The sequence below is a fragment of the Pongo pygmaeus genome, chromosome 11, assembly GCF_028885625.2.
Source record: "Pongo pygmaeus isolate AG05252 chromosome 11, NHGRI_mPonPyg2-v2.0_pri, whole genome shotgun sequence".
In the NCBI taxonomy this organism is placed as follows: domain Eukaryota; kingdom Metazoa; phylum Chordata; class Mammalia; order Primates; family Hominidae; genus Pongo; species Pongo pygmaeus.
This window is the reverse complement of record NC_072384.2, coordinates 55,804,108-55,829,273: the sequence shown is the minus strand read 5'-3', so window position 1 is coordinate 55,829,273 and position 25,166 is coordinate 55,804,108. Positions and strand designations below refer to the sequence as shown.

At 44.6% G+C, this 25,166-nt stretch overlaps 1 protein-coding gene across 3 annotated transcripts; it reads left to right on the top strand.

Annotated features, from left to right (window-relative positions):
* The first annotated feature begins 6,999 nt into the window (after positions 1-6,999).
* Positions 7,000-17,083, top strand: NR4A2 (nuclear receptor subfamily 4 group A member 2). Of its 3 annotated transcripts, none has more exons than XM_054478257.2 (7): positions 7,000-9,008; positions 11,321-12,186; positions 12,976-13,105; positions 13,495-13,658; positions 14,588-14,790; positions 15,179-15,357; positions 15,507-17,083. In XM_054478257.2, the coding sequence occupies exons 1-7, from the start codon at positions 8,978-8,980 to the stop codon at positions 15,761-15,763; spliced, it is 1,830 nt and encodes a 609-aa protein (XP_054334232.1). In that variant the 5' UTR covers positions 7,000-8,977; the 3' UTR covers positions 15,764-17,083. The 3 variants fall into 3 exon arrangements, with proteins under 3 accessions (XP_054334232.1, XP_063503557.1, XP_054334234.1); XM_054478259.2 differs by lacking the exon at positions 7,000-9,008 and adding an exon at positions 10,685-10,825 and having other exon boundaries at positions 11,499-12,186; XM_063647487.1 differs by lacking the exon at positions 15,507-17,083 and having other exon boundaries at positions 15,300-15,357.
* Positions 17,084-25,166: the final 8,083 nt, after the last annotated feature.

Genomic DNA, 25,166 nt, shown 5'->3' with positions numbered 1-25,166 from the left:
TTGTGAAAGCTTCCATCCGTCCTGGTAGATAGACTCTAAGTCTCAAGTTAATGGCGCTAAGCTAGATTTGCCCCCCAAGTACAATTCCGTCAGCCATCGTCGGCGCAGCTGGATTTCCGTAAGGTACAGATGTTGCTAATGACAGCTTAAGCACGGATGGGCAGATAGCATACGGAATGCAACATGTTGCCATATGGTTCCTTTAGCCTTTCACCTCCAGGGATATCAATCACATATATTCTGGGAGGAACTTAATGACTCTCTGAACAGCAAAATGAATTACCTGGTACAATTTATATCCCTTGACCTGATACGTTATAACAACAGGAAGATAGCATCTCGCAATTTTTGTGGTATAAATTGAGCTACAGAGCTACATTTCAAATTCTACAACATCTATTTGTAGTTTAAGGGGCCCTGTCATATTCCGGCTGTAAAATCTGTTTCTGTATTGCCCATCTCCTTCCCCCTCCTACCTCTGGAAGAAGCAAAATTTATAAAGTTTAGCAAAACTGGTGTCGGAAATTGCCAGTCAACCGATTAATAGATGAAGTATGGAGAAATGGAAAATATGACTTCCAGAGCTAGTTACTTCAACAAGAATTAGTCATCTTTAGGAACACCATACTTTTAAGCGTACAAAATTAAAGAACTCCGGAAAATGTATTTTCTGCTAGTTGTTTCAGTATAGCCCCTAAATCTATTCATTAACTATTTGAAATTCTCCATTTGTTTTCAAACTTCAACCATTCCTACACTTTGGAAATTACAGAAGACAGTTCTCAGAAATATGAAATACAGGAAATGTAAGTAGCACCTCCTTAGCGAACCAGTTTCTGTACCCACAACCCCATGCACTCACTATTTATGTAGCTTAATTTGAATCATGTACATGGTGGTACTGGTAGTTTGCTTTTTCCTCCCAACATGTCTGTGACAGCATACTTAAGTTGCTGCTTCTCTCCTAGTGGAGTGATTCTGCAATATTTCACAGGTCTCATTTTTAAATATCCTGGTGACTGATAAAATGTTTTAATTGATTGCCTTTAATTTCAGATTATAAACGTGGTTGTCTTACTGTATCCTTTATTTTCTATTCACTAATACAGATAGATCACACGGGAAGACAATACTTTAAGGGCAAAAAGTAAAATAACTTACTAGAATTTCTAAACTTTATGTTTACTTTTACCTACTAAGGGATATCTGAAAGGTAGAGACATACTTTTAAAACTTTTTGCTTCTGGCACTATGTAAACATTAATTCATGTAAACTAATGACTAGCAGAATGCCCAAGATAGACATGAACAGTCTGATAAAGTATTTACTTTATCAGTCATGTCACATTTCGGAAAGTGTTAACATTTTGAAAGTTTGTCCATATATCATGTCCTTTCATAATTATTGTGAAATTATAAGACGATGCTTCTCCTTTTTTTTTTTTCCTTTGTAGTGGCTGATTTGTTACCTAGTGCTTGAGTTAGTTCGATAATTTTGATAATTATTATCAAATAAGATCTTTTGTGTGTGTACATGGGAGAAAGTCTTACACAGAACACATTAAGATATACATAAGTTATGGCAATCTTGTTTTCTGGGGCTGTTTTTTAAATCTTTTAATGACTGAGGTTTTATTTCTCTTTGTAGCACCAGCACTCGATGTGTTTTAAATATGATCAGTAGTGATGGTGAGCTTGTCAATAATGACTCCATCTCCATGACTTGTGAATAGGGGGTGAGTGTGTCCTTTAATCAGTCACACAGAACTTGCTTTATAAAGCTGTTATTGTCATGAACAGATATTGCAGTCTTTTGTCAGGCCCAGTGATTATTAAAGTGTTCCTTCTTCAAAAGCCAGGCCGAAAGTCCTGCTGTGCTTCATTTCAGAGTTGAAGTCCATTAGTAAATAAAATCCCAAGCTGCACGATTTGCTTTTCCTCAAGTTATAGGCTTACATATATTTCATTAATAATCTTGGGCCCTTTTATAGACATAAGTAGGTATGTTTTTGGTATATATATATATGGCAACAAAAATAAAATATGTATCTTGCATCATGACTTTTATTTTAAATGAAGATTTGATGGATGCCCATTGTTACTCTAAATAAGGTGGCTGGCTGCCAAGGGAAACCCTATAGTCAGAAAGTACTAGAATTGTTATTGTCTACAGGGAATCACTTTCTGTTTTTTGAGTTCTCAACTTCACCTCCTCCTTTCAGTAGTGCCCCTCCATATTGCTAATCTGAGAATTAGTCTGAATATGAAAACTTTGGAAAATATATTTGTGTTGTCCAAGAAAAATTTCACCAGTGTTTCTGGTTGCCTGCTGGTTTTCAGCCTTTATCTTGAGTGGGCATGTTTATTCTAACTGAATGAAGAAAGACTATTGAATTAGGTATATTCCCCATGCTAAGTAATTTTAACTGTGATGTAATCCTAACCGCTTTCTTATTTTTACTCCCTAATAAATTTAAAATATTTAAGATTGGCCAGGTGTCTGTTTTTCTCAGGGTAACATGGGACAGCTATGGATAGGCTCTCTCATAGAACTATGGATAGGTTCTCTATCTATGGATAGGTTCTCTCATAGAACTCTTCATTCAAGTGAGTGTGGCTGAGAGGAACAACCAGGAAAGAGTATATTTATATTGCCCCATTGCACTTGCACTGGTTGGCTTTTCAAATGCAAAATCCACATTGTTGCATTTGGAAACTTGTTTCTGTTTTATGGTATTTCATTTAAGAATTTTTCTTAACTGCCAGTCTGTAAATATTTAACCAGCCAAGCAGGAAACAGCCTTTTATTCTCGACTGTATACAGCTTTTGTTTTTATCTGGGTTAGCATGGGTGCCATGTAAATACCACATAAAATTTGACTTTGGTTGTCCTAACTTTGAAGATTGACAGGGGTTTCTTTAATTAATCTTGTTTCCTTTCATGTTCTGTATTGAGATATTGAAATACAGTATTTTATACATTTATACGATTGTGTTTGCATTTATTTAATTTATGTTTCTTTTTTTGAAGCATGTAGCCTTGAATGTTTGTTCTACCTTTTTTTTTTTTTTTTTCACATCATTACTCTGGTGCTGCTTGATGTAACTTGATTAGCTCCCTCCCCAGTCATGATTGGTAATTAAAATAGGCATTAAAATTAGTCACTTAGCAATTTTGCTGTTCAATTGGCAATTAAATTACTTAATTGCAATTAAAGTCCTAATTTTAATTGGCAAAATGATAGATGTAGATTTAAGATAATATGTATAAATACTTTAATAAGTGTCTATATAAGGATTACTTAATTACTCAACTTCAAGTTTATGCTGTTAACTTTAGAACTTTTAAGTGAGCAATGAAATTTATATTACATCTATTCAAAGGATATGGTAATTAGATTTATTGCTTATCACTATAAGGGTCCTTGCTTTAAGTTACTTTTGTAGTGTTAAAATTGTAGGCTTGATAATTGCAGAATTCTGATGAGGAAAAGGGCATATATGTCTCTGTTGCAATATTATCAATACCTTCATTTTTTAAATTAAATTGAGACATTCCATCCACCAATTAGTCTGAGGAAAAAATCAAAAGTGGTTATTTTATCATTAAAGATAGAACAAAAACTAGCCAGCTTGTGATTTACATATAAAAACTTGCAAAATGTATGCATTTTATCTAAATTTAAATAAATGCTAATACTGGTAGTGTTACTAATGTTATTAACTACTTTTAGAATTTGCAGATATTTGATATTTTCTTAACATGTAGCAACTTATTTTCAGAATCTTTAAACTGTCTTTTAGGACTTTGTACATTTTAGTGATGCCCATGTTTACTAAAATTAGCAATGAAATCTAAAACCAAAGTTATTCTTCTTTGCCTAATAAAAAATAGTTCTTAAATAAGAAAATATTAAGTGGTTAATTTAAAAGCAAGTATTTAGGAGATGGTTACTGTGTGTCAAGTATTAACAAAAAAAGAAGGATTTTTATTATGCAAAATACTTTTTGAGTGGCATGAGGTTTTACCATATGTTCAGTTTTATGATTTTAATTTACGAGAAGATGCTTCTAGAAAAAAGAATGCTGTTTTTTTTTTCTGCACATCTTTACACATTTCTAGTACTGAGTTATGTATCAAAGAAAGAAATAATTTTAAAAGTATTTGCGTTAAGTGGTTTTTGGTAAAAATCGGCTGAGAAATACTGAATAAAAGCTACAACTACCCAAAATGTGAATATTAACAAAGCAATTGACTTGTTCTTTAACCATCCTATGAGAAAGGAACAAACAATTTGGTCAATTAATATATCCTGTCAATGCAAATGAAATGGCAAAAGCAAAACAATAAAAACACTTTCAGAAGTAAAAACTAATTTTGTATTTTCAGAAACAGATTTTTTTCAAAGTGAAAATTTATTTCTTGTATCAGTAATGTGACTTACTGCCCAATGGCAACAAATGCTGTGAATGAGTTTGTCCAAATGTAATTTAAAATATATATCTTTTAATGCTAAAAATAGGTTCTACAAAGTAATTTTATTATGAAAAATCTTAAAGTTGCCTCAACTCTTACAGCATAACAGGTATGTCTGTTGCACTATATCTGCATTGTAAGGTCTATTCTGAATTCATTTGGGAAGAATGGTGAAATCCCTAAAGGCCTCTTTCCCATGCATTAAAATAGAAAATCCTATGGGATTACATTCATGTTTGCTTTCTAAATTATGCCAAAAGCTCAATTTTATTAAGTATAATCTGCCTAGCCATGCATAAAATAAAATACTTTGGTTTAGATGTGAGTATATGTATTATTTATGTTGATTTTTAATGAAAATATGTTTACATGTACCAATATGTTCTGCTTAATATTGGTTAATGTCATAAAAGATAATACAGTAACATTACCTTCCTAAATGTTTTTCTGTGGTCATCCAATAGTGTTTCTTAATAGTAATGCTTTTTAATTTATTTCAGTTGGTTTCAAAAGAGGATAGGAGCAATTTTTACTCCCATTCATTTTAAAAATTGTTAAGAAAATAGACCTTCATTGTGGGGTAACTTTACACATTTATACATGGCAATAGTTTAAAGTTATATCAGCTGCGGGGGCCTGAAAAAGCCATTATTGTCATTTTAATTGAGTTATAAAATACTTTATTTGAACTATTTATGTTCAAGAATCTTGAAGGGTTGCAGTCATATAAATGTAGAATTTCAGTTTCTTTTAGCCTAAAGCATAGTTTTAACATTTTCTGAAAGGTTGTTCAATTCTACATTTTGATTCCATATGTGTAATTAAATCTCTATGCACAAAAGCATTCTCTTATGTACTAGCAAATATACCCACAAGAATCTCCTTCTAAACTATAATTTATTTAAACATGTAATCATAGGATTTTAAAACATGCTTTCATTTTTCCAAACTGTATGCCAATTTGAACTTCTTGGTGATAAAATGAGAGATTTTATTACCAGTTTGATTTTTTCCTTCTGTGACCTAACAGTGAGTTAAGCATGAGCAGGAGGAAATAAAGAAAATCTTTTGTGAACCTAATCCCATGTGTTAAAACTGTTTCCCTTTTGGAGAAAATAGAAAAGAATCAAAGATTTTTAGTTATTTTTGAATTCCAGCACAATATGAATATTTGGGCCTGCAGCATTCTCTTTGGTTTAGCTTAGGTAGTAAATAGCTTGTGTGTGTGTGTGTGTGTGCGTGTGTGTGTGTGTGATTCTCTTGAACGTTGTGGAGTCAGGCCCCCTACTGACTGGATCAGTCAATTACACACACATTGGCGGTGCTACTGAGACATCGTCCCATCAGAATCTGGTGTGGAAAACTAGTCTAGGGTTTTGAGCGTGGCCTTTTTTTTTTTTTTTTTTTTTTAAAACACTTTCTGATCTATATGCTGAATCCTTTCCAACCCAGCTCATCCGGGCCCTACAGAAACCCCAGCCTAAGAAGTAGCTTATTCAAAATTGGTTTAAACGAGTTTAACAGTCTTACATCCGGCGTGTCTTCCTAAGAAACAGTAAAAGCTTCCCAGAAACCAGAATAGGACTTTGAAGAGAGAACTCTTACACAGATGATGGAATAGATGAGAAAGGTCTCCCCTTTCTCTCATTTTAATTTATATTTAATTTTATATTTAATCACTCTATTCCCAGTTAATAATAATTGTTATAATAAGCTGCTGTGAAAACGACCCTTCATTCTTGGTTGCATTAAGACTTGGACAAAGGCTGTTATCAGGAAATCGCACTCGACAGGTTGCTATTAAAGAATAAGGCATCATATTACAATGTTTGGCTTCCTTGGAGCTCACTTTAAGAATTCCAGGACACTTTTCAGCTCTCTGGAGAGGCATTTTCAAATTGTCCCAGGCTCAACCCAACCTAAACTGAATGTGTTTTTAATGGCAATGAGGGAGGGGGAAGCGTGCAGAGTGAATGTATCTACTTAGACGAGAGTATGTGTATGGAGGCCGGTGGTTACAACCTTAAAGTTCTCCCGGCCCCCGTTTTCCTAGGACTATATTAAAAAATAATAACTGCCACCCCGGCGTGCCTGTGCTTGAGTTTCCGACTGCCTGAAAATAGCGGCCGGGAGACTGGCCCACCGCGGGGATCAAGGAAAGCTTCCCGTGGCCGCGCCCTGCTCCCTCGCGGAAGGGGAAGGGAACCCGGGAGGGCGCCTCTGAGCTGGAGTTGCTGCTATTTTGGGCCCAGCCTGGCCGGTGCGTCAATGCCTGCGCCCCTGCGTCACCGCCACCCCCACCCCCTTCCTTCTCCCCAGCTCTCCAAACTCTCACTTTTTCCCTTTCGTTCGCATGGAATCGCTTCTGCCCACGGGGCGCTGACGCTACCGAGCTCATGCTAATATGCTATTCTTCGCCCTCCCCTCCTCATCCCCCTACTCGCACACCCTCACCCGCCACCACAACCCGCCCCCCCCACCCACTTCCTGGTTTTATTTTTTTTCTCGCGCCCGCTAGGGCATCGCCGAGCAGCGGCGGCGGCGGCAGCAGCAGCGGCAGCCGCAACATCTGGGGGAAACTTAAGGTGGTCACGTAGGTTTCCCCGAGGCTGCGGCGCAGAAGAGCCCGCGGCTTCCTGGGGCAGCCGCAGGGCATCTGATGGCAACGCCTCCCCAGCCGCCGGCAAGCTGGGGGCAGCAGGGAGTAGGCAAAGGCGGGGCTGCAGATTAGGGTTGAGTAGCCCGGGATCCCGAATAGTTCCACGGAGCCATCGGCCGGTACTGAGAACACGAGTAGGGGGGCAAGTTGCAAAAGGGTCCCGGCGGCCTGGAAACGAGCCACACCGAGAAAGGAGGGGCGGCTGGGACGCTCTGCGCGAGTAGAAAAGCGGGGGCGGCTCCGAACTTTCCCTCCCAAGGCCCAGCCGCTGGAAGCCCCGCGGGAGAAGCCCTAGGAAGCCCTCCCAGCTCCGGCCGGGAGACGGGGAGGGGGCTTGCCCCTCGGAGCTGCAGCGTTGCCTTTGCTAGAAAGCTCCCTGCGCCCTCGGCGTGGCTAGGGGAAATGACTTGCAAAGCAGAATCGGCGGCGACTCGGACGGCCGCGGGGGTGGGACACGCTCCCACAGCCAGCTCGGGCCCCTCTCCTGGCTGGGCTGTAGGCTCACACCTTACGCTTTGCGGAGTCGCTGCCCCCAATCCCCACCCGCTTCGCTTTTCTTGTCCAGTGTTTCTGGACTCTAAGATTGAGGCTGTGATAGACCTTGTGTTTCAAACGAAGGTTGATTTATCTCCCTAAAACTCGTGGAAGGGGTACGAATTGGTGAGCACCGAGGAGTATCGAAAGTATTAGAGTTTGCAGAAGGTGGGAATCAGAGTACCTTTCTGCAGAAGGCGCACCTGTTGCCTGCTGCTCGGCAGCATTGTCTGCGAAAGGAAAAGCGGCGACGCTTCACTCTGACTTTTGGGGTTTCTAAAGAGCTGGGTCACGGTCACTGTCTACCCTGTCCCCTTCCTTCCCCCCCCCCCCACGCACCACGTCCTCCGTCGAACGTGGGCACTGCATGGAAATAAGGAAACATAGAAAAATAGGCCCTACCCCCACTCCCATTCCCTTTCAGATGGGAGTGTGGGGAGTGGGGGTGGGGTAGAGAGAGTGAGAGAGAGAGATAATGAGAATGAATATATGCCAGAAGAGGAGGAGGCCTGGGACAGGAAAAGGGAGTAAAAGGGGATGAACCGGGTAGGGAAATCCCACCCGAACTGCGTGAGCCCTCTGAGCGTCTCGTGTCATGGGACATCTGTACGCTCTTCCGCTAAGGGGGTGACGAAGGTGGGTGGGAGAGGTTAAGGCGCTGCAAGGCACATCCCACTCTGTGCGGCTCCAGGTGCGTGCTACCTGGCCCACGCCGGCCTTCCCTTCCGCCGGTGCTTTTGTTGCACCCTCCCCACATGTGAGCTGCCGAGCCGCTGCGAGGGCGCAGGGGCTTCGGGGAAAGTGAAGTGTCGCGGCGCTGCGGGCTGCGCAGACCTGGGAGAGGTCACACCTCTTTCGGAAAAAAAAAGAAAAGAAAAAAAAGAAAACACCAAAAACCACCCAAGCTGGCTACCAAGGTGAACACAGAGCGGTTCCCACCTTAAAATCGGCCCTGCTCGTGACGTCAGGTCGGAAATATACCAAAGCGAGCGCGGGCCAGGAGTCCAGGGAGCGCGGCAGCGCGGCGATTGGGCGGCGGGCCGCTGACGCGCGCTGACGCGCGGAGACTTTAGGTGCATGTTGGCAGCGGCAGCGCGAGCCACATAAACAAAGGCACATTGGCGGCCAGGGCCAGTCCGCCCGGCGGCTCGCGCACGGCTCCGCGGTCCCTTTTGCCTGTCCAGCCGGCCGCCTGTCCTTGCTCCCTCCCTCCGTGAGGTGTCCGGGCTCCCTTCGCCCAGCTCGCCCACCCCTCCCCGACCCCGGCGCCCGGGCTCCCAGAGGGAACTGCACTTCGGCAGAGTTGAATGAATGAAGAGAGACGCGGAGATCTCCTAAGTGAGTAAATGCAGCCCATGCAGTTCGCCTTCTTTTATGCTTTTTCCTTCTTTTGCACGTCTCTTCTTTCCACTTGTGTGGGACAGGTTCTCTGGAAATGGGAGCCAGAGGCTTCTAGTGAGAGTGGGACCGAAGGATGGGGAGTGCGTGCGCGCAGTTACCGGGGGGCATTTGTTCGAACTCCGGCTTTGGCACTAGTGGGGAGTTGGCTCTCGACAGAGGCTTCCAGGCTCCTCATTGGTGGACGTGGAAAGGAGACTCCACAGTTTGGGAGCTGAGGACTAGCCCGCGGAAATGTGCGCAAAGTTTGCTGTTAGTGAGGAATTGATTGTGGCCTGTGAACACGGAGACTCCAAGTCCTATGTATACGAGGGAAGCTGCCCACAAACTGACAGGGAGAGAAAGTTCTTCAGTTTATGCGTTGCTTGGGAACTGTGTCTCCGCGGCTGGCCAGCGCGCGATGTTTCCCGGGTATTGTTGAGTAAGGGTGGTGTTGGTAGCGTGTCCTGTTACTAAGTTGCTTGAAATTTCTGGTTTTGACATATGCTGTCCTTGGGTTTGCGAATGTGTCAGAGAGAGAGAGAGAATATGAATATGTAAAGAGTACAGTTATGAAACTGTGGAGCTACCAGGGGGTTAATATCCAACACAGGAATATCTCTAAGGGCTGTGGGGTTCGAGTCGCCTTTCTACTTTTTCTAGGTAATCTCCCCCGACCCCCACCACCTCTATGAAGCAAGATTGTGGGGGAGGGGAAAGAATAAAAAGAGAGGATACTGGCTTTCTTTTTTCATTAGTAATAAGATTGTCTGTGCTCTAGAATGCCTTCCAAGTGGGAACATGTGAAAATTACTAGGACACAAGAATGCCTTGTTCCAGAAAGGCAGATCGTGGAAGGCATTATGGGGAAGGTGTTCATTTTGCTGTGCTGGGAAACACTTCTAATATTGGTGCCAATACCATATAAGCAGTATGTCCCCCCTCTGCAATTGACCTAAGAAGCTCCTGGAAAAGTAGATCCCCTCTTCCCACCTTGTGACCATTAAGCCTTGTGACCATTAAAGATGCTGAAAGACAAGTTTTCTGGAAAAGTGAACATCAGTTTATCTGTAGCTCCAATCCCAGTGCTCTGTCAAAAGCACTTTAGAAGTGCGGATGCTTCCACTCAAATTACCTTCTCAGTCAAGGCCTTTCTAATATTTTGTAAGGGGGAAGATTGTTTTCTCATTTTATATTCTTGACTTCTACTTTCTTCCCCTCTACCAAAAGAAAAGACAATTTCACCACAGGAAAAAAAAATGCAAGAGAAGATTCCAATGCTGTATTTTCAGACTCTAGTCTTCATAATCAGGTCCTGAATTAACCTAAGATGGAAATGACCTCTCCACCTACACTATAGCAAAGGGGCTAGTTCATTACATCATAAATGTTAAGTGAGTTCATGGACTAGCTTTCCTCTTGCAGGATCTTCTCTCTGCAAGGATTTACACAGTGCAATGGGTGGTATTTTCTGTTGTTTCAAGTCATTTCTTTTATACATTCATTTTAAGTGCTATGTTTGGTAAAGGCTTCCCACTCATTTCCAATGAGACAAACAGAGAAGGCATGGAAAGGCCTGCCTGGTGAGTCTACATATGCCCAGCTGAATCTCTGTCGTGAAGAAACCCTGAAGCTTCCTGTGTCTGTATTTCAGGGAGGAGATTGGACAGGCTGGACTCCCCATTGCTTTTCTAAAAATCTTGGAAACTTTGTCCTTCATTGAATTACGACACTGTCCACCTTTAATTTCCTCGAAAACGCCTGTAACTCGGCTGAAGGTTAGTGCAACTTAATTTCTTTCCTTTACTCTCCAGAGTTCCTCAAAATCAAGAAACAGGACAAGGCAAACCCTGTAACTTAAGGTTTGCCCGACCCATCGCCTTCGGGAACAACTTTCTCATTGTGAAATTCAACTTCATTTCTAGATGGTCATTTCTAGAAAGAGACTGCTGAATCTGAGCTTCAGAGAAGAGGCTCATCTGAGTGGGATGAGAGCGGGGGGGGGGGGGGGGGAGGGTAATGGGGGAGATGTTTGGAAATACCCAGGAGTGTAGACCCTCAGTAGCTTTTTAGCTCTGGGTCTTTATTTGGTTATTCTTTCCATGCCCTACATTGTTGTTGTGCAACATTCTCTGTCTCCTGCCCTTCCTCTCGCGCCCCGACACGCTCTCTGACTGCCGCGGGCTGCCGGTGTAGCTCCAGGTGTACCCGAGCCCGGGAGAAAGTGTTCAGTTGACCAGGCTGAGTGTGTTATCACCCTGTTTCATTTCCAGCCATGCCTTGTGTTCAGGCGCAGTATGGGTCCTCGCCTCAAGGAGCCAGCCCCGCTTCTCAGAGCTACAGTTACCACTCTTCGGGAGAATACAGCTCCGATTTCTTAACTCCAGAGTTTGTCAAGTTTAGCATGGACCTCACCAACACTGAAATCACTGCCACCACTTCTCTCCCCAGCTTCAGTACCTTTATGGACAACTACAGCACAGGCTACGACGTCAAGCCACCTTGCTTGTACCAAATGCCCCTGTCCGGACAGCAGTCCTCCATTAAGGTAGAAGACATTCAGATGCACAACTACCAGCAACACAGCCACCTGCCCCCCCAGTCTGAGGAGATGATGCCGCACTCCGGGTCGGTTTACTACAAGCCCTCCTCGCCCCCGACGCCCACCACCCCGGGCTTCCAGGTGCAGCACAGCCCCATGTGGGACGACCCGGGGTCTCTCCACAACTTCCACCAGAACTACGTGGCCACTACGCACATGATCGAGCAGAGGAAAACGCCAGTCTCCCGCCTCTCCCTCTTCTCCTTTAAGCAATCGCCCCCTGGCACCCCGGTGTCTAGTTGCCAGATGCGCTTCGACGGGCCCCTGCACGTCCCCATGAACCCGGAGCCCGCCGGCAGCCACCACGTGGTGGACGGGCAGACCTTCGCTGTGCCCAACCCCATTCGCAAGCCCGCGTCCATGGGCTTCCCTGGCCTGCAGATCGGCCACGCGTCGCAGCTGCTCGACACGCAGGTGCCCTCACCGCCGTCGCGGGGCTCCCCCTCCAACGAGGGGCTGTGCGCTGTGTGTGGGGACAACGCGGCCTGCCAACACTACGGCGTGCGCACCTGTGAGGGCTGCAAAGGCTTCTTTAAGGTGAGCAATAGCGGGAGCAGAGTAGGCAGGTAGGGAGCCCCTAGTGCCCGGGACCTCGGAGTGTGCCCTCTGCCTTGGTGCCAGCAGCCCAGCCCCAGCTGTCCCGGGACTGCCCAGCTCTCCGGGGTCCGCCGAAGCTGCCCTGCAGGAGACCATGGGCTGTGGCAGGGACTTCCGGGTGTCTGAGAAAGGGAAGCAGAAAGACTGGGAGGCCAGGGTCTCATCCCCCTCGCACTCAGCCGACCCGGCTGGCCCCCGCCCGAAGTTGCTGGAGCCGGAGTTGGAAGAGGGTCATTTGCATGTGCTAGGAGCTGTCTTCCCTGTTCAGAATGAAATTGGTTAGGACAGAGAACCGTGTCTGAGCTAACCAAGTGGAACAGAATTCCCTATGGTCAAATTAAGTGATCTCTTTATTTCGCCATCCTGATTGAATAATCTTATCATTTTAAATAGAGAAGGTCTCCAAGGAATGTAAATAATATGAATGCCCACGGATTTGTATTTACTGAGCGTCTCCTTCTCCTTCTCTTGGCATATAAAACACAGCAAGGAGCGGCAAGGTTAGCTCAAATGTTAACGCTATCAATTTTCTTCTGTTAAATGCCCTGGGGGAGGAAAAAAGAAAAGAAAGAAAGAAAAGGAAGAGAAAAAAATAAAATGGAATTGTGTGTATGTGTTTGTTTGTGGGGAGGAATCGTAGACCCCAGCCACATAACAGAAATTTTCTCCGAGTTGCCTGATTTTCAAAAGAAGAAAAAAAATGTTGGTCTATATTGTCTCCTTTTGCAGCGCACAGTGCAAAAAAATGCAAAATACGTGTGTTTAGCAAATAAAAACTGCCCAGTGGACAAGCGTCGCCGGAATCGCTGTCAGTACTGCCGATTTCAGAAGTGCCTGGCTGTTGGGATGGTCAAAGAAGGTAGGCTGGGGGAAGCTGCCGACCCTCCAGTTTGCGCCTGTAGGAAACCACTGCTCATACTCCAGCATCACGTTCCACTTCCCGGTGCTGGGGATCTCCGACTCCCCTTCAGTCTGGCCTCCAGGACCCTGCAGCTGCCTGCTTGCCTGGCCTCCCCTAGAGAAAGCCGCCAGGCCCTTCTCTCCTTTAACTATACGACCCATTTGGAGGAAGACATAAAATAACCCCGCATTTTTTAATGCTTCTAGTCAGTAAAGGCTTTACAAGCACTGGGGCCCTGAGCCGCTCAGCCTGGTGCCCCGCGGCTGCGGCCTTCCCCGGGGAGGGACCGAGGCAGCAGCTGGGCCTGGGCTCGGAAAAGCAGCGCTAACAGGGCTCTTCCTTTGCAGTGGTTCGCACAGACAGTTTAAAAGGCCGGAGAGGTCGTTTGCCCTCGAAACCGAAGAGCCCACAGGAGCCCTCTCCCCCTTCGCCCCCGGTGAGTCTGATCAGTGCCCTCGTCAGGGCCCATGTCGACTCCAACCCGGCTATGACCAGCCTGGACTATTCCAGGGTAAGAAGCTGGCGGGGGGGATATCATGTGGACAAACCGACAGATGGGCAGGACCCCTCCCCACATCCACCATTAACTCTCAGATTCAATGGGGGTAAAGAAGGCAAGCAAGGCTGTATATGCCTCGCAGCTCTGGCCAGGGCCTCAGGATTCAGACCTTCAGACAATCCATGTAGCTGGGGGCATAGACATGAGGACAGGACAGAGGAAGGAGGAGAGGGACATGCTACAGGGTTTGAAGCTGTATGAATTCCCACTACCCCACTACCCCATCGCCCTTCCTCTTCCATATACACCAGTGCCTCTACCATGAAATCCAGGGGCTGTACAAACTCTCCCCCTTCCCGATCTACTTTATTCCCAGTCCTCCATAGAGATAGATGCTTTAATCCTCATCTTTCCTGGCACTGCGCTGGGGAAGGATGTGGGGCCTGTCTGGGGGTCAGGGAAGGGAAGGAGAGGGTGTAAAGAATGGCAGTGGGGTGGGGGATCAAGTGGTCAGATCCTTTTTACTGCAGCTGTGAAAAATATGCGGGCTTTAATTGGAGGAAGTATATTGAGCAAACCTGGTAGCGACTGCAATTTTATTAAGATTTGCAAAAGGGCGTCTCAGCTCGAGGCCCACTCTGGGACTAGCATGAATACTAACATGTCAATTGTTTTGTGGAGATAAGAGTGAACGTTTCCCAGGGCTGGATGGCACTGTATTTAGTCTGTATGGAAATGGTAATTTACATATTTAAAGCAGCGACCTCGTAGCACCATCCCTAATTGAATTAATTGCCCCGGAACATCTAATTTCCTTACTGGTCAGAGAGAGGTTTAATTGTTATAAAAACCTGGCTCCCCTACTAGAAACGGGGTTAGCAATTTCACGGGTTATATATTTTAGAGAACCTCATTAAGTGCTTTTTAAAATGAAATTCCAGTTCCAGGCGAACCCTGACTATCAGATGAGTGGAGATGACACCCAGCATATCCAGCAATTCTATGATCTCCTGACTGGCTCCATGGAGATCATCCGGGGCTGGGCGGAGAAGATCCCTGGCTTCGCAGACCTGCCCAAAGCCGACCAAGACCTGCTTTTTGAATCAGCTTTCTTAGAACTGTTTGTCCTTCGATTAGCATACAGGTAATGAGGGAGGGAGGAGACAATCCAGGGAGGCTGTGAGAGAAATCAAGAAAGGAAAAGAAAGGGAGGAAGGGAAACCAGAGGGTGGGTAGAGAAAAAGACAGAATAGGAAATGAAAGTTGGAGAAAGGAAGAAAAAGAAAGAAACAAAAAAAGACAAGAGAAGGAGTGAGCCTAGAAGACTTGGATGAATGGAATGGAGGTGGGATAGGGGGCGTTCTTGATTGTTATGAAATTAAACCCTTTCAAGGTCCACTGGTCTACATTTTATTAACTCTTCAGTAATTAGGTGCCTCTTAAATCCCTCATTTATTGCTCTTCAAGTAATTAGTTGTTTAGCTTTTCTCTCTCTCTTTTTCTCCCCTCTCTCTCTTTGGTATTAATTGCAGGTCCAACCCAGTGGAGGGTAAACTCATCTTTTGCAATGGGGTGGTCTTGCACAGGTTGCAATGCGTTCGTGGCTTTGGGGAATGGATTGATTCCATTGTTGAATTCTCCTCCAACTTGCAGAATATGAACATCGACATTTCTGCCTTCTCCTGCATTGCTGCCCTGGCTATGGTCACAGGTCAGTACTGCAGGCGCAGGGTGCTTCCCCTCCAGAACTGCCTAGCAGGATTTATCCTGAGTTTCCCTTGTCACAGATTCTCCTTGGTTTTGCCAACTAGCTAACTGTCTTGTACATTCTTCTTTTGTTTCTGATTATGTTTTCTGCAGAGAGACACGGGCTCAAGGAACCCAAGAGAGTGGAAGAACTGCAAAACAAGATTGTAAATTGTCTCAAAGACCACGTGACTTTCAACAATGGGGGGTTGAACCGCCCCAATTATTTGTCCAAACTGTTGGGGAAGCTCCCAGAACTTCGTACCCTTTGCACACAGGGGCTACAGCGCATTTTCTACCTGAAATTGGAAGACTTGGTGCCACCACCAGCAATAATTGACAAACTTTTCCTGGACACTTTACCTTTCTAAGACCTCCTCCCAAGCACTTCAAAGGAACTGGAATGATAACGGAAACTGTCCAGAGGGGGCAAGTCACATGGGCAGAGATAGCCGTGTGAGCTGTCTCAGCTCAAGCTGCCCCCCATTTCTGTAACCCTCCCAGCCCCCTTGATCCCTAAAGAAAACAAACAGACAAACAAAAACTGTTGCTATTTCCTAACCTGCAGGCAGAACCTGAAAGGGCATTTTGGCTCCGGGGCATCCTGGATTTAGAACATGGACTACACACAATACAGTGGTATAAACTTTTTATTCTCAGTTTAAAAATCAGTTTGTTGCTCAGAAGAAAGATTGCTATAATGTATAATGGGAAATGTTTGGCCATGCTTGGTTGTTGCAGTTCAGACAAATGTAACACACACATGCACACACACACACACACACATACAGACAGACACACACAAACACATCTTAAGGGGACACACAAGTATTGCCCTTTAACAAGACTTCAAAGTTTTCTGCTGTAAAGAAAGCTGTAATATATAGTAAAACTAAATGTTGCGTGGGTGGCATGAGTTGAAGAAGGCAAAGGCTTGTAAATTTACCCAATGCAGTTTGGCTTTTTAAATTATTTTGTGCCTATTTATGAATAAATATTACAAATTCTAAAAGATAAGTGTGTTTGCAAAAAAAAGAAAATAAATACATAAAAAAGGGACAAGCATGTTGATTCTAGGTTGAAAATGTTATAGGCACTTGCTACTTCAGTAATGTCTATATTATATAAATAGTATTTCAGACACTATGTAGTCTGTTAGATTTTATAAAGATTGGTAGTTATCTGAGCTTAAACATTTTCTCAATTGTAAAATAGGTGGGCACAAGTATTACACATCAGAAAATCCTGACAAAAGGGACACATAGTGTTTGTAACACCGTCCAACATTCCTTGTTTGTAAGTGTTGTATGTACCGTTGATGTTGATAAAAAGAAAGTTTATATCTTGATTATTTTGTTGTCTAAAGCTAAACAAAACTTGCATGCAGCAGCTTTTGACTGTTTCCAGAGTGCTTATAATATACATAACTCCCTGGAAATTACTGAGCACTTTGAATTTTTTTATGTCTAAAATTGTCAGTTAATTTATTATTTTGTTTGAGTAAGAATTTTAATATTGCCATATTCTGTAGTATTTTTCTTTGTATATTTCTAGTATGGCACATGATATGAGTCACTGCCTTTTTTTTCTATGGTGTATGACAGTTAGAGACGCTGATTTTTTTTTTCTGATAAATTCTTTCTTTGAGAAAGACAATTTTAATGTTTACAACAATAAACCATGTAAATGAACAGAATTTTGTCTTCTTTTTGGACAGAAAAAAATAATGACTAAACAGCAACATAACATACACAGTTGGAGATTAACTTGGGATAGGTCACTTATTCAATATCTGACTTTTAAACAGCCTAAATCTATTCTGGCAAAAGAAATCAGGTGAACCAGAATAATTATCCAGATAATTCAGTAAAATATTTTTTCTGAACCAGAATTTTCCAGTCTGGTGACCAATATTTATTAGAATCAATTTAGAATATCTCAATTCTTCTGTTAACTTTGCAAGTAAGTGTAGCTTTCAGGAGAGAAGTTCTGGAGACCCAAAAGCTTTTGAACTTGAACAAGGTCAGAGTCTTGTCAAGTACTTGTCTTGCACAGTGATTAGGAAGTATCTTTTTAAGACTCAAGAAGTCAACATGGATTTGAGGAGTGTTGTATGTAATCTCCAATTTTCCAGTTTCTCAATTTACAACTGTTGGGTCATGGAGAAAGGGCAAAGCAGTTCAGGCCCTTTGGGCCTTGGGTCACTTTGGCACAGAGCAGAACTCAGTAGAGGTAATTCTTACAACTCTTTATTTTCCTCATTCAGTGGTTGGCGATGAGGTGCAATTTGTAGTTTTAGAATAGAATTTCTCCCGTGTAAGTTTCTCAGGTACATGATAAAATATCTATGTGTTGGGTCTTGGGCCTAGTATGAGCAAGTTGTAGCCGGGCCTCTAGGATTCCACCCAGCACCAACTTTCAAAAAAGAAAGGAAACCGATGCTGTAGAAGCTGCTTCCGCTCAGAACCCTTGTCCTTGGGCAAATGAGGTCCAACGAGTTTCACCTTAGGGCAGCTGTGAATTCATAGAGAGCATAAGATGGGGACGGTCTCCTTCGCTGACCCTAGTGAATTACAGACGGCCTTTGGGTCACTGAAATTTACGAAGAGTGTTATTGTTTTTAAAATGCAGAGTTAGAACTATAAATTGTCACGAGAGCGCTCAGGTTTTCTTTTGCTTGTTTCCCCTCTTTTTAAAAGACACGTTTTGCGGGTCAGCAAAAAGAGAGAATGCAGGTCTCGGTGGTAATATAAGGTTATTTTTACGAGATGCGTTTTTCTCCGGGTAACGGAGGGACAAATAGGGTGGCCACATAAGAGAGTAAATAATAACGAAATGTTCAATTTCTTGACTTTCTTGAAAGGATGAGACTAGCCATATCATTTTGTTTTCACATCTTATGCCCAAGTAAAGCCACAAAGCAGTAAGTAAAGAGAAAGAGAAAAGCTCTTTAGAAATGCTGGGAATCTGCAGAGCCTTCAGCACTCATCTCCCTCCCAGGTGTCTGCAGCCCCGAGACAATGACATTCCGTCACACAATCCCCGAGAGTTGAACCCAGAAACGAACTCTGTGACTGGTTCTCCCTTAAGGAAGCGGCGGCGCAACACCCAAGGCCAAGGGGGTGTCGGGTAGTTCGCCTCCCGGGAATTTGGGGTCAAAGGAGGCAGAGATGACCCTCCACCATGTCCGCGTGCCGACTGCACCGGCTCGCCGAACATTCAGTTGCGATTCCTAAGTTGCAAACTGGCTAGTGCCTTTTCTGTTTCACAGAGTCGCTGTCAAACTCCCGGCCGCGCACCGAGTTGCTCGGGTAAAGAGCGTCGCATGCATTGCCCCTGCATCTTTCCAGATGCAGCTGAGGACTTTTCTTGTCCTAATGTTTCTAGGAGTAAAGTGAGGAAAATCAACAGACACGCTGCATTGCCAAAAGCCAGACGTTGCATGACCTTCTTCAGAAAGAGATTAAACTTTGTAATGAGGGCTTCATACCGCCCTCGTATTCCCACGTCCTCTTAAGCATTTCAGTTATTGTGTATCGTTCCAGCAATGGAAAATATCCGATCATTGTTCTGAAGACATGACCATACAGTTCTCAGCTCTGAGGGAAGGTCTAATTTTAAGTCTTTGCTATCTAGCCCCATTTTGAGTTTATGGAAAGATGCCCTTAATTCAAAGCTCGAGTGAGCAGTGAGCAGCGCTGTCGCCTGCTCCTTCCTGAGGTCTGCCTTTCTGCGGTCCAGGCGACCGCCACAATTTTTTTGGGTGCCCTGCTGGCCTTCCGCTGTGGATGGGTGGATGTGTGTGTGTGTGTGTGTGTGAGAGAGAGAGAGAGAGAGTATTTGGGGTACTGATTCTCACAAGAGAGATATGTACGGCCCAGGGAGCCGATGGCGCCCTGCAGTGACAGAAGCACCCAACGACCTTATTTTGTGTATTTCTTTCTGGCGCTGTACTCCATTCCTAGATAGTTTAGGTGGCTCCTCCCCTAAAAAACACCGGTCATAAATCTTACGGGCCACTGGTTCTCTGCATGCAAGGAGCACAACAAGGAGATATAGATATTCTTGCAAACTTAAGAATGTCATTTGAAGGTTCAATTTCACTTTGCTTGGAGAATCTCTTGGCTTTCTCGGTGTCAGTGCGTCAACGAGAATATCAAATTATCTAATTGTATTTTAAACCTAGGCGTCGGCATTACAGAAATGTTTCCAAGACACAAACAGATCTGTGAGGGAAAAGTTTAATTTCATTGCAATATTTTGATCACAGAGTTTTCCAGTACAGGATACATTTCCATCTCGCCAGGTCCTATACAGGGGAGTGACACCAGAGCACTTCTAGGCATCGCGCGTGTTGCGCATCTTCGAGCCACCAGCTCCCCGCCTCGCGTCACACGCTCGTCCGTTTCCTTTTGTATCCGCCGCGCGGCAGCGCCGAGGTGCCGAGAGTAAAGGCTGGGGGGCTCCCCGCCTGGGCCTCGCCTCTGTCTGTGGAAGACGCGCTTGTCTCAAGCCCGGATGCTCTCAAATCCAGGTCAAAAATGGAGACAGGTTCCCTCAAGGTGGAAGGGGAAAGGACAGTATCTATTCTTGGAGATTTTAAAACTTTTTCTCAGTATTATTTTGACTATTGAATAGAAGTCTGGAAGTGAGTTTCTCATACATTCTTCTCCAAAAGAGGTTGTAAGGTCCCCTCCCCACTTGTCCCCGCTGTCAGAACAGGAACGCTTGCATCGTGGCCGCACCCCGGAATTTCTTAGGATTCCAAGCTTCCCAGGCAACTACGGGCCAGGACTGACTCAATTTTGGGGTCTCATGGAGGAGGAAGAGGGTTTGGGGTCTCAGCCGACGCCCAGTTAACCCTTCTTCCCCACAGGGCTCAGCCACGACTTAAAAAAAAAGCGCACCCAATTCCAAGTCTTTGGGAAAGGTTCTGCTTAGATCTGTGCATCCAACAGAACTCGAACCCAAGCAATCACGTTTCGCACCCCTGCATTTATTGTGTTCAGTCGATACTGGCTGACTTTGCTGGTAAAGCAAGATATGAATTCCAAACAGGTCATCACTTTTTAGTAATTCGTTTTTAATAATAAAATGAACATATGGAAATCCCCATTTTACTTTTAAATTTTGCTAGAAACCAAAATATTGCACATAACTATTTAGGATGGCAAGACTGTCATTTAAAGCCATTTTCCTTTAGTATGTTCCCCGAGACCATTAGGAGCGACAGCTGGGGCCGCAAGGAAGATCTTTCCTCCGACTTTGACTTTGCCTTTCCTTAGGAAAAGTCCAGCTTCCGTCGGAGGGCGCCTGGTGGGGCGGTCCTGGCGCGGGAAAGCAAGGCCCCACCCCACGCTGGGGGCGCTCGAACAGAGCGGCAATTTTGGTTCCTAGCCGCGACGTGCGCTCTGGGCCCTGCAGACAGTGGCGGGAGAATTCCGGAAAGCAGGGTTCTTGCCGCATACTCCCCACCCCCACCCCCACGCCTTCTTATTAGTCACCCTCCAACCCCTCCTCCCAGCATAGTCTTATTTCCAGGCTTCGGAATTACTGGAGAGGACTTGTGTCCGCGATCCGCCCTGCGGCGAAAATGGAGACACAAGCCCTCCTGCTCTGCCCACTGCGTTTTGGAGACGTAGTTTGACTTTGCGGCTTGCAGTCGTAGACTTTGCGGAGAGAGCCCTGGAGCAATTAGGACGCATTCACTTGGGTGAACTTTGTTTCCTCGGTGTCCCTCCCTTTCCTCCCCAGCTGCTCCCTGCGTCTTTCTCAGCTGTTCTACACCCCCCCGCCCCCCACCCTCAGGGCGAAGGCCGCAACAGGCTGCAGTCGCCTCTAGGTCGGGTCTGGTGCGCTAGGGCACGAGCACAGGAGGCGGAGCGCGTCTCCTGCTTCTTCCTGCACCCAACGATTTCCGGTCAGTCTCTGGTCTTTTCGAGCGCTGAGCTGGGCTGGGGCTACCTCCCACGCGACACTGGGGAAAACTCTTTTTCTAGTGGTGAGGGCGCACAAAAGGGTGGGGCAGAGGCGCGTCCGCACCTCGTGGAGGTCTAGGAGAGGGGCCCAGACGCCCATGCCACAATCATGCTCCACACGTGTGCTCACGACCCAAAGCTCTGAAGATAGATTGCGCGTCCCCGCCCCGCTTTCAGGTCTCCTCGCAACGCGTGTAATGAGCCCCAGGCCTGCGAGCGCTTGAGCGAGCGTCTAGTCAAGTGGCCAGATCAGGGCTGCGCCTGTAGGGGCCTTGGGGCCGCCTGTACGCTTATCTTCCCGTGGTTGGGAGCGCTCCTTCTTCTCTACAAGATGCTGACTGCGGGCCGCTCGCTGCCCTCTTCTCGGCTTAGCTGAACCCTGTCGCGCCCAGTTTAACTGGACACAGCGCCGAGCCAGCACCTGGATCCTAGGAGAGCTCAACTTCAACGCTTTTCTCCTCATTTCTTCTTCCCACACTTAATCTTTCTCACTCCCATTTTTTCTTATTTCATCTCAACCTGTGTTTAGATAAACTAGGATTTCCAGGACATATGTCACCCGTTCTAGCAGATACAATGCCCAAGTTTCTGCTAGAGACGTCCCTGGTACAGTAGAGGGCGGCCGCTGCGAATGTGAGAAGTCTTTCATCGGGTGCTAGAGGGACTTCCAGAGGGATTGAGTCTACCACGATTTCTTGGCTCTGGAAGCTTGGACGAGAGGATTGTTTTGACAAACTCAAATTAAATTGGGATTTTGAGAAGGGTAAGGACAAAGAGAGGACTCCTCATCAATAAGCTGCAAGTAGGCCAGTGTTTTTCAAACTGAGGGTCCTGACCCATTAGTGGTTTTCAAAGATATTATATTGGGTTGCCATCAGAATTTTCTTCTAAAGAAATGAAAGAATAACAGAATAGAAATTATGAGGGCTTTGCAGGATAGCAAAAATATAAGACGTCTAAGCATCGTTTGCTGCAATTTTTCTTGGATGACACTATGAAATATATTTATGGGGGGGGTCTCAGTTAAAAAGGTTGATAGTATCACTACTGAGGACCACATTGTACAGGAAGTGAGAGAAAGGGCTGCCTTTATTGAGAGATACTGATAAGGGAATCTCAGCACTGTGGTTTTCTTTTCTCTTTTTCTTTTCTGTTCTTTTTCTCTTTTTTTTTTTTTTTTTTGAGATTGAGATGGAGTCCTCGCTCTGTCACCCAGGCTGGAGTGCAGTGGTGCCTTCTCAGCTCACTGCAGCCTCCGTCTCCCTGACAGGTGCGGGCACCCCACCCAGCTTTTTTTTTTTTTTTTGTATTTCTAGTAGAGATGGGGTTTCACAATGTTGGCCAGGCTGGCCTCAAACCCCTGACCTCAGGTGATCCACCTGCCTTGGCCTCCCAAAGTGCTGGGATTACAGGTGTGAGCCACCATGCCTGGCCTACTACTGTGGTTTTCTGGCCAGTCCTCTTTCTTCACTCTGGTTTGTTCGTTTTTGGTCACCACTCCAATGGATTTCTGTATCTCTTTATCCTCTGGCCTGTTATCTGCTTGAAGCCAGGTGGGTGTCATAAGGAAGGGCCAGGGGGACAAGCACATAACACATGTAGCCACCCCCTTTTCATCTTCCTCAGCAACCTGGTACCTGGGAAGAGAGTGAACAGCAAAAAAGGCATAGAGGAAAGCTAGAGAAAAGGGACGGTAGTGAATGTCCCATTGTCCATGTCACAGGCCTTCTCATTTATATGCTATTGCCAAACACGAAGGAGGAAGCAAAAGCTTTTGGGGGAAATGGGTAGAGATAGGGATGGATAAAGATAATGAACCATACTGTGAATGATCAGGTGAGCAGGGACTGATAAGTTGGAAGAGGAGGAGGCAATTTAGAGGATTTATTTAATCAGAGTCCTAGAGTTGAAGGCAGAGATGAGGAGAGGATTAAAATGGCCAGGGTGCCAGCAATAATGTGAATGAGTTTAAAGTAAGAAGAGATCTATGGAAGTGAATAAAAAGGGCACATGGAGGATGCTGGGTGTTGGGCAGGCAGGTAGGTATAAGGTGAAAGTTGGATATAGAGGCCATAGCAGGACTATGTTAGGAGAGTGTGGCTCTAAGTATGGGAAGCTCTGGGCTAATGAGGACCACACAGATGTTTCAAGGTATGTCATAAAGGAGTTAAAAGGAACAAAATTATTGGCATGGAAACTTGCATTTCCTATCATTCCATTCTAGTCAGAGAGCTTGTTTCCTAAGAGGTGCTGCATTCTTTAGGCAGGGGTGATGTGGACTCCTTCAAAGATTTGGGCCATTGTGAAGGGCAGAAGCAGGTGGCAGACAGAGGACACATTCCATGGTTTCTGACATTCTTCCATTACAATAACTCTACTACATGTTGCAAAGCCAGATCTCATATCATATAATCCTCTCAACTCCAAATATGATGTTGGCACTGTTATTTCCATTTTACAAATGAAGTGATGAGGTTCAGAGGTATCGTTTAGTATCTTGGCCTATAAGTACATGGAAGAGTTGGAATTCGAACTGAGAGCCAGGATATGAACTTACAGGTGCCTTGCTTTAGCACTGCCTGTCCCAGAAGGATTGTACCTTTCTGCTTCTCCAGAAACTAACTAAAGATTTTCTCACCTGCTGAGAGTTGAGGATGTTGCTTCAGGCATGTTCAGACTTCTGGAGGGGAGCATTGACATGAAACCACAGTGTGGTAAGTGATAATAGTATAATGTTCTTCTCGCTGAAATTTTAAAGAAGGGGTTATTTTCATTGCTTTTCGGAGTTTATGGGCGAAGGAGTTCTGAGTTGCTTGCTTTGCTGCCCAAGAAAAGAGTGGGAATGTTTGCTGCATGTGTTTATGCCATTGAGAAAGTCATATTAAAAGTAGTAAAAAAGAAAACTGTTTTTCGTCCTCAAGCTGTTTGAATTTCCTTATATTAATCATTTGAGTTTTCAGCAAGCTTCTAGGTTTCCTATCAGGAAAACCGAATTGCATATTAGTTAGTTCACAGTCCTGAGCAGGCCACTTTGTAAAAATGAAAAGCTGGCTATGCATGAACCTTTTATTCTTTCTTCTACTTCTTCTATATTTGTGGTAGACAGTGTTTAGCTGTTATTAACATTTTCTTAAGAGCTACTCTTACAGTCTAACAAATGGTATAAATAGATTTTGCTTATACAGTCAAGCAGAGAGTAATATTTATTCAGAAGACTGTCTGCATCTAACTTGGTGTGGTCAAAGGGTGGCAAAAATAGTCTTATTATATTATAAAATTTATTAGAATATACACACTTGACAAAATATAGTGGATTTAGGTCAGCTGTTTGCTTATACAATAGATTTTGTTCATCTTTTGACATTTAATTTAAGCTTCACTTATCTGAGGGCTGGAAGTAGGATAAGTATGTTCTGCATGTGTTATGCTTCTTGTTTTATAAGACTTACTTGTCTGCAGTTATCCGGAAATAATTCATAATCAGTGATTTAGGGACAAGGAAGCCTTGTGACATGTTCTCAAAGTGTCTTTCTGAAATGAAGTTCTGAAAAGTTGAATTATGGAGACCCTAACAGGGGTTTCTATTTTTGAGGAATGAAGATAGCTGCATTTGCTTTCTTGGTCTTTTGACTAATTATCCTCCCTGCATACTGAATTGATACAGTTAAAAACAAGCTTCTAACAAATCCATAATGAATCTATTTGGTGCCAGGAGTCTGTGTTCTGTGTAATTGTCCTGCTCTCAGAAATGCTGGGCAGAATTCTCTACATGGGCCACATGTGTGGAAATGACATA